The sequence below is a fragment of the Manacus vitellinus genome, unplaced genomic scaffold, assembly GCF_001715985.3.
Source record: "Manacus vitellinus isolate BGI_N305 unplaced genomic scaffold, ASM171598v3 scaffold_23_pilon, whole genome shotgun sequence".
NCBI classification, from domain to species: Eukaryota; Metazoa; Chordata; class Aves; order Passeriformes; family Pipridae; genus Manacus; species Manacus vitellinus.
Window position 1 is genome coordinate 6,958,084 of NW_021939718.1, and position 16,560 is coordinate 6,974,643.

Below are 16,560 nucleotides of genomic sequence, written 5' to 3' on the forward strand. Positions count from 1 at the left end.
CTTTTTTCCTAGTGTTTTAACTAGGAGAAGAGGGCAGTGTTCATCTCTTCTAGGCAAGTGCTGTTGGAGGTTGTGAGGTACCAAATGCTACACAAATCAAAAGCTCTTCCTAATAAAGCTGTATATCTAAAAGAGGGGAAGGGAAGGCAACAAAAGCAACCTCGGTGGCTTGCCCATCTGGCTTGTCAGGAGCAAGGAGAGCAGGGGTATCCCAGGTCTCTTAGATGTGCAAGGCTGTGGATCCCACTTTCCTGTTTTACGTTCTGATTTCTCTTTCCTGTGTTACTGACTATTAGAAGGAGTAGATGCATCTGCTGCCCAAAAGCAGAGGCTAAGGATTGAGCAGGGAATAAAATATGAACTCTTGATGAGGCAGATTAGTCATTAGCTTTTAGTGGTCCGTGCAGAGCTTTTCATTTGCAAGGGGTTTTTCAAAAGTTAGAGGTGCAAAAAGGTAAAATGTCTTTTTCAGACCCCAAAATACAGTTTTAGATCCGCCTGTGGCATTTAAACTATGCCTGACAAGAACACTCCGGGCAACATTCATGCAGGTGGTTGGAGACAAAGGGAGGGTAAAAGGTATCTCGGAGACCAGAGTTAATTCAGACAGTGTTACGAAACATTCTTTTTCTCTGTAATATAGGATGGGTTGGGAAGCAGTGTTTAAGAATTGATAGAAATCCTACTCAAAAGACAGAATCAGCTGGTTTGATGAAGTATTTATTCAGATGTTCAACAGCTTACCCTTCCTTCCCCTCTACCCATCATCCAGGTAGGTGAGGGCTCTGCCCGGTACATTGCCTTCAAAACCACAACTCTCATTCTCCTTCATCTGTAGGGAGGCTTTGGTGCCTCCCTTTCACTTTGATGAAATGAATAATGGACAAGATCCCCTTTATGTCACCTCGTCTGTGAGAAAGAACCCTACTGGCAGCTGAAGATAGTGAATATTAAGGGAGTAGTTTCACAATGGCAAAACACTTCACATTTTGAGGTAAACACTGATTTACAGTACTGCCACCCCTCTCTTCCCCGTATCCTTGCTGTGTGCCACTGTGAATCCATCCCTTCACACTGCTGGTGCAGCTGTTTGCATGGCTGCTCCTTGGGTGCAGTGGAAGCCAAGCCTGGGCTCGGAAGCAGACGGAGGTGGTGGTTTGGTTTTTGCCAAGTTATTTTTTAAGCTGGGTGAGTTCCTTCACCACAGTCTCAGAGCAGCCACATCTGCATTTGTGCTGACAGAGCTGAGGGAATGGTGTGTACTGGGTTTGCCACCAAGAATTTTGTCTTGAGATTCTGTGCCAGGAGGGGAGGGACTGCCAACACAGAACTAGCACCTGGCATAATGAGGCATCCGTGAGGAGCCTTCGCATGAACAGAGACTAAACCCACAGATAACACAACAAAAATGTACCAACAAGGGGCATGCTTCCAATGAGCAGTTTACATTTTCTCCTTTTTTTTTTCTTTTGTCTTTTTTTGAATTAATGCACAGAAAGGGCTGAAAAGGTGGGAACCTCACTGTACTGTCAAGTGGAGGAATGAGGAACTCTTGCTGTTCGGATGCTCCTTTTTTCTCCAGTCCCTTGGGAATGGCTGGTGTTTTGCAGGAGAATGAGAAACTTCCTGTGAAAGGAGGACTCAGGAGGGTGGCAGTGGCTGTGGGCTGCTGCAATCCTGCTCCTATGAAGAGCACGTTGCCTGCTTTATTTTCGCACCCCTTTCTGGCATTACAAAAGTGTGTTACAAATTTCACACAGGAATAGGGGAGAAGAGGAAGAAAAGGTGGAAGGGCCCAGGTGTCCTGGCCTAGGGCTCTGCAGTCCTGTTTGTCCTCTGATACTCCTCCAGCTCTGATTTCCTGTCCATGGCGAGCTGCAGCTCCTGCTTGATGATTTCGATCTGCTTCTCCAGCTCAGTGAGCTCCTGCGTCACTGAGGTCCTTGCAATGTTGAGGGACTCTGCTTTCCCATTGGTAGTTAAGGAAGCCGAGGCCTCCCTCCTCACCTGTGGCAAGGGGATGTCCTGGTGCTGGCGGATTGTCACTTCATTCTGCCCTTGGTCCGTACAGATGTATTTTTTCTGGTGGCAGTTGCGCAGATTGGCGGTGTTCCACACGGTGTGCTGGCTGTTCCCTATGTGGGACCTGAACAGAGAGATGGGGATTAATACCATATCAGAGTCAGGTCTTGTGTGTGTGCAGCCCTGCCCTGTGAGCCATCCTACTGCAAAAATATGAGGCTGCTGTTACGTATTACATGGAAATATTATCCCTTTATCTCTGGAATTGACTTTTCTTGTGAAGCACAAATCATGAGAGTAAATTACCAAATTTTTGTGATTAAACTACAGCAGAGACTAGAACAGAACCCTAAATCTTCCCCAAAATTGTTTGTTAGTTATGAAATTATAGTCCTCTCAGCTCCAGCTCAGGAAAATGCAAGTCCTTCAAGGCTTTGTGAAAGATTTTGTGGTTGCAATGCCCACGTTTATTACACTGTTAGTCCTTTGCATGTTAGTGCTCTGTGCTGGCTTGGGCATTTGCTTGCATGGAGGAAGAAAGAGACTGCCTTGAGTTGGAGAGGTGAAGGAGAAGGGGTGCCCTTCGGATTTGAAGTCTTGTAGAGCTACTTGCACTTTTAAGGATGGACACAATGACATGCTGTACCCAAACTTTGCAGGTACGTTCATGAACTTCCTGACAGAACAAGAGACTTTGGCGTTGTCATGTTGGGGGAGAAATTTCAATTTGGGAACTTTTGCAGGTGTTTCGATTTTTTTATCTGAAGAAATATTTCTGTAATATGATTCCAGAGAATTTTTTCCCTTTTATTTTGGGGGAACTTTGCCATCCTCCCAAATCAGTGCATTTCCCAGGGTTCTTTCCCAAACAAAGGAGCACCCTGTGGCCTCCACTCTCCAACTGGAACATACGGAAGCACAGAGTTTGCTGTTGTGGGAGAGGAACCTTAGCTTTCCTACCTGCTTTACCTTTGGGATAGACCTGTGTGCATTCATTTTATAACTGAGATTAAAACTCTGAAGTTTAAAAGTGCTCCATCATAGGGGTCTTCTGTGGGTATCCTGGGACAAAACACCTATTAGTGTGAGCTACTGATCAGTAGGTTAAGGAAGGAGGTTAACATTTCAGGACTGGGGCTGCTGAAAACAACTGGTTTCAGGAGGAGTCTGGAGCTGGGAGTAACTACTTTTCTCACTTGCTTCCAGAAAAGGAAGTTGGAAACGTTTTCAAAGAGATGAAATGGCAGAGAAGGAGGAGGGGGGGTTTCAGGCAGGAGCAGCAGCCCCATCCTGGGTCATGGCTCCAGAAGACTCAAGTCTTGTGCTAAACTTGGATGTGTGTTTTGTGGTGCAAATTAATCTCCCAAAGACATGAAGCAAACAAGTGCCTCTTAAGCAAGTTTCAGACAGGGAACAGGATTAGCCTGGCAAGTAGAAACTGGCAAAGTATCTTCAAGGCAAAGAGTAGAATTGCATTCCCACGCAGGCAGTGGTCTAGGCAAGGCCACCAGTGACAAGCGGCTGAGGTGCCCAAAACTGCCTCCGGCTGTGCAGCTTTGCAGAGCCCAAGATCCCAGGGGTCCTGGACTCCAACTTGCTTTGGAGAACTACCACCTGTCTCAGAGAAGCTGCAGCCCTTTGTTTTGTAAGTATTTCTCAAGAGTCTTACCATTAATCCATGGTGTCTGAACGTTTTTCACTAATCTTTTAATCAAAACAGCTTTTTGATAAGGTGTTAGTAACCAACATATCTTCTGCGAGTGGTGGTGCTTTTGTCTGGGGGTCTTGGCAGGTGATTTGAACAAAAGCCAGAGTCCACAGTTAATACTCAAGTTTCACCAAGTAAATAAAACCGTTTACAATTTGGCCACTGATGCTGAGCAGGTCCTCTAGTTTTTGGAAACTTAGACCTAAAAAAACCCAGTGGATTTTCTTCTGTGAGGATAACAGCAGTAGCAGAATGCAAATTCTTTCTACTTCATTTCTACATCTTGGTGCTTTTAATAGCTACCCAGTCCCCACCAGGAATAAAAAGGAAGTGTGATAATGTAATTGATGTGAGACCTCTGGGTTGAGCCTTGCCACATCAGTGTTCATGACCAGCTGGACATCACGTTACTGTGTGTGTTGAATTAAATTCACCATAATTCTGTGCAACCAGCAGCTCAGACCATGAGAAGAGCCAGGACAGGGGGTGTGTGTGTGTATGTGTGTTTGTGCATGCACACACATGGGCTGAATGTTGTATGGATAGAAGTTTTTGGACAGCAGCGCATCTTCACTCTCCATGTTGAAACAATATTTGCATAGATCTTTTTCCAGAGCCATTCTCTGTGGGGCTTATGGGCTGTCTCCTTGTGTTACAAACTTTCTGCACTGCCCAGCATCTGGCAGATAATTCAGCTAGTGCTTTTTGAACCCTGTCTATAAACAGAGGAAATGAACTGCATGCATATATATATTCATATACCTGTGTATATAAAGGCAGTCTAGGGGCTTACAGATGCTTACTTACTTTTGCTGCCATTAGTGCAGGAATGACAAATAAGCACAACATATGTTTACATCTGTGGGTTTCAATCATGCCAAACATCCATCAAGAGCCTGGAAGACTTCTAATAGTCTATGGTTGAACTTATCTGTAGAAAAGCAACACTGCTGCCTGTGTCCTTAAAAAGTGCACTAATAGTTCTGAGTTACTGAGCAAATGCACAATTTTAATACAATGCCTTATGTTCCTCGTAGCTGTACACAAGATTATCTTCTCTTCAGAAGACATAGGCTATAAAAACAAGGCAAGTTGTTACCTACTTTTTTTTCCAACAAGAGTTGTTCAACACAAAGGTTTCTGAAAGGACTCCATTTTCCACTTCTCAACTTTCTTATTTCTCATTCTAAAAAATAAGAAAGCTGGAAGAGTTTCTAACATACTAGTGCCCGATCCCTCATTCGCTGTGAAGCTCTCAGGGCTCTAGTTACTTGCCAGTGCTTCAGTATGTGAGTAATTAATTACCTAAACAGAAGGACAGTGGGCTTAGACTGCAAAGACTGTCTTTGGAATGGGAGTGCTTTTATCAGCTGTATGCACAGTCATGAGAAAACCCAAAATTTCTGGGTTCATTACTCTTTATTGGAAAAAATGAATTTATTTCTGCCTCCCTCCCTTGTCACTTCTATCTTATTTCCTTTTTTTAGATTCTATTATCTTTGGGGTGCATTAGATCCATAACTAGATATCCAGACATAATATATATAAGTTCAATTTAATTTTTATAGTTTGTGCTTTAAGCCATGGAAAACTTCCCACCTCTTTTCAACTCGTTTTTTCTTAGGCTGATGTTTTTCCTCAATAAATGAACTGTTTAGAGCACGATGTAATCTCTAGAGGGAAGAGAGGAAATTAAATTAGTAAAAGCAAGATTAAGAATAGCTCCACAAATAGGTAAACAATTTGGGCTTTGTGTGATGGATTTAAACATAAATTATTTTCCAAGTGAAGGATACAAGCTTTGTCTGTCCTTTGTCATTACAACAGGTATGTTTTCCTATAGTTTCCCAAGGAAGGGCAATCTGAAAGGTTGATGAATAGTTTGCAAACAATCCTTGGTGTTAAAATTTCTCATTAAAAAAAAAAAAAGTGTGTCTTGGCAAACTTCATTATGTTCTAAAAGATTCCTTCCACTGTGCAGCTTCAAAGCAACAGAAGCTCATCCCTTTTGTGCCTTTTGCTGCAAAGTAATTTCTTTCTTTAGATCAAATTCTATAGCAATTTTGTCCCATTAGTTTCTCTAGAATAATGAAGGAGGTTACCCAGCACTTCTTGCATGGATCAAAAGTTTGGGAACCTGTAACAGTGAGATAAAATGTTCTGGTTAGCCAGTTCAGGATAACAACACTGTTGCTGCTGTCATTCAAAAGGGCTGTGAGGTTACAAGTGCAAATGGAAAAGTGCCTCTGTAAGCTTTGCAACTGTGAATATTTGAACTGTTTTCTCTGTGCTTTCCATTCCATCATTAGGTAAGCTTTTTCAAGTTCCAGAAGCTGCTGCCACACTTTAAATGTCAATCATCAGTGCTCTTGCAACCTTTTATACCTTGTTCTTGTGCAGGCTTTCTTAATCAGCCACAGGATTACAGGATCTTCTTTCACAGAGTCACTTCTGAATACATACCTGACTTGTATGGAGCCAGTACTTCATCTTGGATTTCTTCTTGATTCGTGGCAGGACCAGTCTGTACACGATGTGTTCCCCAATGGTGGTGAGAATGGACAAACCAAACCCAATGCACAACATCACAAAGAGCCCTGAAAAATGCTTGATGCCCATTTGCAGTGTCTGTGAATAAAATGAAAAGGGGAGGTTAATGCAACAGGCTGTCAGCGTACTGTCACAGATGCTTTGTTTTCTCATGTGGAACTGTGGTCTGACTGAATACACAGTGATGTAATAAAACAGAATAGTCTGGACACAGTCCACAACAGAACCTTTCTGTGCTGCAGAGAGGTCGTTGTTCAGTCAGAGCAAAGGACCTATTATAGGAAGAGAATCAGCCAAAGACCAGGGAATTTGTGCCATTTCCCTAAAGAAATGATGTGTTCAACACAAACAAGAATCCAGTATTTGTGGTGTCTTTGCATTTGTAAAAGTAAATACTGCTTGACAGAATACAGTCAATGAACTGTAGAGCAAGTCCTTCATCAGCAGAGAGCCAAGACCAACTGTTCACTGTCCGTGTTTTCTGGGAATTGATCATTAACTTCCTCTTTTTGTGCTTTACCCTTAAAGGAGGTTCATGGAGAAAAATATTAGGAAACAAATGGCACAAACATGGCACCTCTTCACTCCCTAAATTAACAGGACTATAGTCGTGTTTGTTGGGAACCCCAACTGCAACTATGAAAAACGGGAACACTCCCACCCTTTTCTGCTGACCCACCTTTTTCATGTAGGGTAGGAAGCCTTTAATTAACTTGACTGTCTTATTGACATCATTCATGTTTGACCACCAAGAAACCCTGTACAGCAGCAATCTGTACCACAAACACCTGCACTGCAATGGGTGGGTCAGGTTTGTGTGTTACATATAATCTTAGTATGTTTATGCTCATGCATCTGTAACTAAGGTGTGAGTTTATCAATAAATAAAATCTCTTGCTAATAATTACTGCCCACACACTGCTATGGAAATATTTCCAAGAATACAAATTCTACTTGCATCTTCCTCTTATACAATGTTATTCTCTAAACAATAAGAAAAAAGAAGCAGAAAACTGCGTGTAGAGCTGTGTATCAGAAGATGGCACCTGCAATGCTATTACTCTGGACAACAGACATGTTGTGTTCCTTGTGTTCATTTGGTAGGTGGGTAGTGTTGGGCACTGTGCTTTATTATGACTATCTGTGTAATCCAGAAAAAGAAACTGGATTTATCACAGAATCTTTGTCAAGTCTGACTGTGAGGAGGTAATGGTTTAAACCACTCAAAAATTGAAGTGTTTGACTGGAAGTCTGTGTCACCTGTTTCTGGCAGCGAAGCCCAGCTTTTAGCCCAGGTAGCATAAAATCAGAATGAGGTCCCATGTCTGAGCTTTCTCTCAAAGGTCTCAGAGCTGAGACCTCAGTATAGTCCCAAAGGCAGGGGAGATCTGCTAATGTATGGTATGGAGCACTTACATTGCTCTGAGAATAGGAACTCACTTTAATGTATTATCATAAAACTCCAGCCATTCAAAATAATTATAAAAATCCCTACTGCTCTGGGGATTCCTGCATTCTGAGGTGTCTCCTCCAGCCTGAGATCAGTGTTTGATGCCACTCCAGGACTGCTGCAGAGAGAAAACTTGGCCAGCTCCTTACATGAAAAATAATTCCCTTGTCTTCAACAAAGCCTCTCTAATTTATGCTGATGAGGGTCTGGATCTCTGTCCTGTCAGCTCTGCAGAATTGTTTTCTACTTTCCCTGGAAACAGGTGAAAGAAATTCCAGCACTGCTATCTCAGGTGCGTTTTTCACTTGTAATGGATAGCTTTTGAAATTGTCCCAAGCAAGACATCTTTTCCAAGGAAAGGAAATGCCAAAACAAAGCATCAATAATATTTCATCTAGCAATAAAGAAGATAATGCATTGAAAGAGCTGCCTGACAAAGATTGCATAGTAGAGAGAAATTTTTGAGACTAAATTAAGTGGGAAAACAGGTAGGGGAGAAATAATTAGCACAACATGTTTTATGGTGTATAACAATATCAACACATTTACATACTACTGTAAAATGGCTGGTTATCAGCTGTTTATAATTACTGTAGATACACATGTTAAATCATAAATGAAACCATCTAATAGAGGCACCTCTAATTGTTACTGCCTCAAGCAGATTTGAGCAGCAAGACCTATTACTTATTTAGTAGTTTATGTATGTATTTTTAGGTTCATATATAGAATATATGTGGAAAGAGCAGAAATAAACTAGATTCTCTGCATCACTGTTTTCCTCTCTGCTGAAGTTGAAGGGGCCAGGGGAATGGATGTGTGTGTGTTGGGGGTATGTACTGACAACAGAAAACAAACTGATGAATTTCTCTACTGCAATATCTTACTTTATTTTCTTTTTTAAGGAATGAAAGCCTATAATGTGATGTGTTCTGTACTAAGCAAGGATTGAAATACATCCTTGCACCAACTTTGTAATGATAAATTCATGAGGTAGCTCCCTGTCTTTTAGGACAAGGAACTCAATTGCACCCATATGGTAGTTCTGGAGCAATAAGCAACCCTAGTCAATCCTGTGATGATTACAGCTAATGGGTGCTAAGCACTGCAGTGGCAACAGACTGTAAGCTGATTCCCACTTGCAAATTGGGAAATTGGCAGTTTCAGGAAAGCGGCAAATACAAGGGCAGAACTGGAGGTATCTTCTTTTTTTATATATCCCCAGAGAGACTTTTCCAATTTATCAACCCGTATCTGCAGTTGCTACCTAAACATTTCCTGCTGTCTCCACTGTAGTTTTATGCCTTTTTCTTTTTTTTTTTTTTTTTGAGCCCTGAAGAGAAGCAAGGGGATAGAGAGAAAGAGATTCTGATATTTGTGCTTGCTTTGGGGCAGGGAGCAGAGATGAAAAACAGCACTCGGTGATTTCAGCATTTGTTTTCATGAGAAAAGCTCCTGTTTTACTCTCCATTACAAGAGACTATAAATGCTTTACTGTCACTGGTTGTACTGAATAAGCCAGCTCTGACTCATCAGAAGCTTGTAAAATTTTTGTGGATATTCTGAAGGTTGGTGGCACAGCACAGATATAGGTGCTACATGCTCCTGAACCCAAACACTAAATAGTGGTATTGTGTGTGTGTTAGCTGTAATAATAAGTTATATTTTTTTGATTGCATTTCCCCAGTAAGGATTTTAAAAAGCTTTGCTGATATCAGGAAGGTAAATTTTGCAGCACCTGTGCGAAGAAGGAATTATCAGGGATAAACAGGTATGAAGGGCAGAATTTTAAACTCATTTACACATCTCAGTAGGATTGCAATATCCTACCAATGCTAATGCTTCTGTTTAGTTAACTAACTGGTATTAAAACATGTCTCTCTCTCTCCATATTGTGGCATTTCTTGTAGCTGGGGAGTATTTTTTTACTTAATTTTTATTCTTATGGCTTTCTGTGCTCTCAATGAAGTGGCAGCATTGAAATAATATATATTTAATCTCTTTAGGGAGTCTGTCTTTAGCAAAGACTAGTGACCATGATTTTAGGGTTTCAAGTGCCAAATTTCATGATTCACTCTAAATCATTGTCTCACATTAGCAAGAAAAGCTCCTTTCCCCTCTTGTTTGAAGACTTTTGTACAGAACTGGAAAACTACTCCATTTTGTAATAAATGTGTTTCTTTCAATTCATCCATTTTCCAAGCCCTGCTAGTATCTCCTCAGATAGTAAATTTTTTTTTGTTGTGTTTTTGTTTGGTTTTTGTTTGTTTGTTTTCAGTTTCAACAGATGAATCTAAATATGCTGTCTTCCCCAGACAGCCTATGTGCAGGCTGAGGAAATTTTCTTGGCTTCAGGATTTTTTCCTATTATTTGTGTTTGTTTTTCACACTCTGGTAACAAGGTACTTTGAAAGGTGACTGATGGATAGCTGCTGTTTATGAGCACAGGGCAGTTTTTTTCTGGAAGTGCCTGCACCTGCAGAGCACCAGGGACAAACTTAAACCAGAGCTTCAAGGTAAGGGCTAGAAAAGTCACTGTGGAGTTGTCAGGTGATAGGTGTTAACAAACAGAAGGAACTCATGGTTAAACTTAAAGGGGACAAGGCAAAATACAGATCAGAAAGGCAAATTTGCTGGGTGACAACTGGATAAAATCGTGGCAGGATGAACGAGGCACTGCCTGGTTGTGCCTCTCATGTGATCTTGAGGCCAAAGACCACCGATTCAGGCAGAAGCTATGGTGAGTTTAAGCAAGTTCCTTCAAAGACTTCAGAGAAGAGCCATCGATGGATCCCACCATTAATGAGAGATGAAAAGAGGATTAGTCACCAACCCTGGAGGGAGTTAAAAGACAGAAATGAGACACCAAGGGACATGGTTTAGTGGTGGGTTTGGCAGTGTTGGGTTGGACTGCATGATCTTAGAGATCGTTTCCAACCTCAATGAAAAACACTGTGTACGCAGTTAGCTTTTCCCAAAGTAGGGACGTCTTTAACTAGACCAGGTTCCTCAGAGCCCCACCCAACCTGGCCTTGAACAATTCCAGGGATGGGGCATTCACTACCTCTCTAGGCAACCTGTGCCACTGTTTTTCCACTCACACTGTAAAAACCTTCCTGCAGCTTCTCCTGAGCCTGGGTGGAGTTAATGGGATGGAGGGAAAAGTCCCAGGAGCCTGGCTCCTTCTGAAGAGGCATTAGTTAGAATAACAGTAGGGTAGATGAAGGGCTAAGTGTACTGTATGAAAAGTGAAAAACAATTACTTGATCATGTCCAGATGTAACGTGCAAATACAACTCTGCCAATCCCTCTTCCCTCCTGGACCATGCTCTGCCCTAAGTGGGGACCTACCAATTTTACCACAAAGGAATTCCTTTGAAACTGAAGTATGACGATTTAAAATCGAGAGTACTCAAGCAATACTGTTAGTGACTAGCACTCAACATGAACAACCACTGCTATCCACAATTACCTGCGATGGAGAGGGTAAGATGGAATCACTGCAGCAATTCATTCCAAGTCTGAGTTAGCTGCATTCCCCAGGAATGATCCAATGGGTGCCTTGGGTAAGTGGTTTTGCTGAAGAGGTTCATACAAAACATCAGAGTCAAGCACTTCTGACCTCTGTACTTTCCAACTCATCTTTATTGGCTTCTCAGCTTGAGGAATCATCTCAGATCTTCCAGCCCCAGGCTGAATCATACCTTTTCACAACAACTTTGTTTTGAAGTGCAATTTATGCTGAACGAGGTGCTCGTTCAGTGCCAGAGAGAGAGATGGAAAGAGCTGGCAGTGAGTTCTGCCACAGGAAATATGATTTCCCAGTGTAAGGTTAGTAAAAAAATTATGAGTAAGAAAATTAATCTCAAAATAAAGAAAAGAAAAATTAACCTCTGTGGGCAGGAGTGGCAGGCGGATAAGAATCAAGTACAGTGTAAAGAGGTAATGACAAAAATGGACAATGGATATTTCCCCCCATTTAAAGGCTATACTGCTCAGTATTTCACCTACATATATTCCCATTTTTGGGTCATTACTCTTGGTCAATAGGTGCAGTGTGTCACAGACCAAATTTATCAAAGAGACATAGAAAAATACTGAGCCTTACTCTAACTATCAAAAGGCAATTGCTGGGTCTTACTTTGGTATATAACCCATGTGAATGACTACCCACTGAGAAGCTGAGACTTTTTCAAAAATTAATTATCTGCTTCTGTGTTGAACATCGTCTACACTGACGATGAATCTGTTAAATGGTACTGTGACTGACAGCAGAGAGTTAAATAAGAGAGATTTCTGGGCTGTACAGAAGTAAATGATACAAACCAACACAAAGATAAGTCCCAGAATGATTCCCATGCTTCTTGGTGTAACAGTGGGGAAGATAAGCTTTAGAGTGTCCGCTGCTTGGCTGTTTAGTAAATCTGCCCCAGCTATGAAATAGCACATCCTAAAATCTGCAAGTTCTTGGCCAGGAGGGAGTGGATGAAAAGGAAGGTATGCACATGGGAGTTGTGTCAGAAGTAGGATAATTTCGGCAAATGAAGATCTGGACTTAGCAGAGCTTACCTCACAAAGGCACAGACTTACAAGTGGTGTTATGTTTCTGCTCACTCTTTCTGATTGCGAAAGGACCTTTCGGTATGTGAGGAATTGTTCAAGGTCTTTGAGTGACTTTTTAAATTCACAGAATACTAGAATAGTTTGGTTTTGAAGAGACTTTAAAGACCTTATAGTTCCAAATCCCCTGCCATAGGCAGGGGGGCTACCCACCAGAACAGGTTGTTCAAAACCCCATCCAACCTGGCCTTAGACATTTCCAGGGATGGGGCATCCACAGCTTCTCTGAGCAACCTGTGCCAGGGTGTCACCACCTAAACCAGTTATTATATCTCATCTAAATCTACCTCTTTCACCTTAAGGCCATTTGCCCTTGTTTTATCACTTCCATGCCCTGTGCTTGGGGTTGCTCCAACCCAGGTGCAGAAACTTACGCTTGGCCTTGCTGTACTTCATGAACTGAGCCCTTCAATTCAGTCACCTGAACCAGCCTGTTGGACCTTATTTTCTGAACCAAATCTCAGTTTTACATGTTGGGTTAGTGCAGTCGTATGTCAAATAAGGACTATGGTCTGATAACCAGTCCTGGAGCAGCCACACCTGCCCTTCTTTCTGGCCATCACATGGAAGTTACACTTGAAAAAGTGAACTACTTTAAAGCATAACATGTCTTCCAGCTGTGACCCCTTGCCTAAAGCCTCTCTTTAAATACTGTCCTTAAAACCTACTCAACACTGAGAAAAAAAGAATGCCATGGGATTATTCATGGGACAAAATCTGAATTTTCAGCCTGGAGCAGCTTTTTTCCCTTCCTCTCCCTTTGTTGGTGGGCCTTGAGGAACCTTTGAGTACCTAAACCATGTCATGGTTTTTCCAGGCCATGAACATGGGGTAGTTTAAGGCTGACCTAGAAAACAGCGACACCCAGTATTACATTACTGAACATTAAGGAGTTTGTGATAATGTAAGAAAGTGAAAGAACTGGGTTTGCCTCAGAGATCATGTACTAACCATACCCGTGCAGGAAAATGGAATGGTCTTGCCTTCTATTTTTAAATTGCAAAGGTCTTTCAGAAGAGTAGCTGCAGAAATTACATACCACCTATTAGATATTTTTTCTCTCCAGTTTGAATGCAAGGTTTATTCTCTCGTTGCTCGTGTTTGCTTTTCTCCATAAAAACACAAATTCAATTGTTTTTACAATATGGCTTCTCCAGTTGGCCCAGCCAGGGCTGATTTTTCTGTATTGTTATATTTGCTATGGCAGGAAAAAGTTTCTCTTTCTGGACACAGTCATGAGAACTCAAGGCTGAGAGCAGTAGTCTTCAAATTGTTTTTGATCACACACCTCTGTTGGTAACTTTTTAAGCATGGACCCCCCATATTTATACCTATTTATGATTTCATACATATACATATATATATATATATATATATATATATATATATATATATATATAAAACTCAATTTCTAATATTTTATTCCTGTAGCCCAGGGAATCATCTCATGCCCTCCACCAGGGGCTGTATCCAACCAACTCTACAGACCACTAGCTTGAAGGAGTAAAACATATGTTCTGGGAGAAAAACAGTACCAATTAAAACTGTATTTTTAAATAGAATTGATTCTGTATCTTAGCTATTTCCACAGGAATACAGAGCATACAGCCATCGATACATCTTCTGGGGTAAGACTCTCATGATCAGAGGAAACTCCTTATGTCTCATCTTTAGGGAGTTGCTAGGGAGGTAAGTTTTCTCTGCTGTAAGAGTTTTGAGTTTTAAGACAGTTGAGGTAATTAATACCATCTGGTAATTTTCCTGAGATTTAATTCAAAAGATCATGTTAAAATGTAGAGTAACAAGAGGTCATTGAATGAAGTACTTGTCATGAACAGATATATCATCTATTATAAAAAGATAATTCCCTTGTTAGATAATAATATAATCTTCAGAATAAGCTACATTGTAAATAGCAGTGAATATCCACTTTTGTTTAAATGTGCTTTCTTGTCTTGAATTAATCACAAAAAAAGAAAGAAAAAATTGAATAAAATGAATAAAAATAAATTGAATTTTCTTCTATGAATGTCTGCTGTAATATAATTTGTTTCATATTGACAGAATTGTAATGAAAAAGTAAAAAATGTAGTAAGACATGCAGAAATACTCCAACAATCTATGTATTAAAAACACCAAAAACAGATTTCCATTGTCGTATCTCTAAAAAATGCTGGCTTTCAAGTGATTTAGTCAGCAGCCAGAGATTTGCAGACAAGATGCTCAGGTGACCATTGAAAAGTCAGTGTCAGAGCCCCAGGAAACTGGGATTCTCTTTTATGGGAGAATGGCCATGCCACCACCTCCTCAGAGAACACACAGCGTTTTTTGGCGTTTGGCTGAAGGCTCTGAGAAGGAGAGAACAGAGCTTTCACTATGTTTTTTGTACTAGTGAGAATATATAACCTACCTCTTTTGGCAGACCTTGAGCTAAAGGTCTATGCTTTAAGCTTCAGACATTGCTGGAGCTTTTGATTCTTCAGTACTTCATCTTTTTTTAGTTGATAGTCCAGGAACTTAACAAAAACCTGCTATTCTGATAAGAGTCTTCTTTTTCTCACAAATAATGGCCTATATCTTCAGCTGCCATGAGCTGGCACAACTCCTCTGTTTTGAAATCAGGACATAAATCCATAGAGATTTACTTTCATTTCCTCTAGATCTAGATAGAATTGAGACCTACTTCCCCTCTGTGCTTAGCATGCTACCTTAGCAGATCATTTCTAGGCTGAAATCCTCTCTTTAGTACAAGTAGCTGCCATGTTAGGAGGTGGTCAGGGTGTATTAGAAATTTGGGATGTACTGAATTCCCTGTCTCTCTGTGGATGGTGATACACACACACCTGAGTGGAATCAGAGAGGTTTGCTATGCAGTGTGCCACATTATGTTTTTTAATGCCCTTGTTTGTCTCCAGAAGAGCTCTCTGACACATGCTCTGCACACCCAACTTAGCAGCACAGTCTCACTGATGTTTTCTCATGCTCTGATCTTACTTCTGCTGGGATTAGCAGCTCTTTCTTTTCAAGTCTCACACTTCCCTTCAGCTGCCACCCATCTCTGTCACATGGGCATATCCACTGCACATTATGAATAAGGGGAAATAGTTGCCAGCTTGAACAAATCCTCACATAGGTGACTCAAGTTCATTGTTTACCTCCGTGACAGCAAAGCTTCTTTTCCCGCATGGAACAACCTTGTACCACTTGTCATGCAGAACATCCATGAAACCGTGGGATTTGTACTGGCTGATCAGTTCAGAGATGTTTGAGGTGAGCGGAGAGTTTGGGGGAAGGCCAATGCCATATCCTAGAAGGAAAAACAGTACAGTCATTTCTCTCTTTCTTGTTTGCTTTTTGGTAAGTGATGTTGATTTCAGTACGAAAGATCAAGCTGGCATTCTGTTTCAGCCAGTCAGTTCAAACCTGGATACTGGCTTACTATGGACCGAGAATGCTGATACAAGGCCTTTTGCTGTGCAAAACTAAAGTCACTCAATATAAGCAGGATATACAAATTCAAAATTATTAAGGCCACAAAAGTAATATGGAAATCTGCAGGTTCAAAAATTTAAAATGGAGGTACAGCTGGAAAAATAGATCTATCTTGTCTCTAGGAAAACAGACTTTTGCATGCTTTTGCCATGGGTTCTTTTTTTTTGTCTTGTTTTAGAAATGCTAAAGGGCCTCAATGTCACATAAACCATTCTGTGATGCTTTTATATTGTCAGAGCAGTGGATGTGACTGTGGTGTCAGATGTGACATTTTCTTCCTACGCATTTTCTGATGAGGAGCCATATGCATGTAAATGTATATGTGAGCAGTCTGCATTGTTATCACACAGCAATTTAAAGCCTGGGAGCTATGCTTTCAGTTCATGCCCTTCTGCTCTGGCAGTGACAGGGACCTTCAGATACTAATAAATACAGTTTTTAGCCACTGTCTTTCACCATGTTGAAGTGGTGGTAAGGGACTCCATGTAAGTGAAAATGGATTCAGTAACTCTGAATATGGTATTTCTATTTGCAGAATCTGGGGTTCGACTTTAGAAATTCTGAACAAATACAATTATGCCTAGAAGACATGCAGTTGCATGCAGAGATGTGCTGCCAACTGCCTGGAGAGATTCCTTTCTAGTCCACTGCGGATTTTTGTTTTTCAGTTCAGAATTCAGAATTTCAGACTGTCTCATTAAAAAAACCCACAACAACA

General features: G+C 41.1%; 1 protein-coding gene across 1 annotated transcript in view; it reads right to left on the reverse strand.

Moving 5' to 3' along the window:
* Positions 1-720: 720 nt before the first annotated feature.
* Positions 721-16,560, reverse strand: part of GRIN3A (glutamate ionotropic receptor NMDA type subunit 3A) — a 39,357-nt gene continuing 23,517 nt past the window's right edge. The window contains exons 5-8 of the mRNA XM_025895117.1: positions 15,506-15,657; positions 6,194-6,358; positions 5,330-5,403; positions 721-2,146 (exon numbers count right to left, since the gene is read on the reverse strand). Of these exons, the coding sequence (XP_025750902.1) occupies positions 1,810-2,146; positions 5,330-5,403; positions 6,194-6,358; positions 15,506-15,657 (728 nt within the window). The 3' untranslated portion in view covers positions 721-1,809. The remainder of the gene's footprint in view (positions 2,147-5,329; positions 5,404-6,193; positions 6,359-15,505; positions 15,658-16,560) is intronic.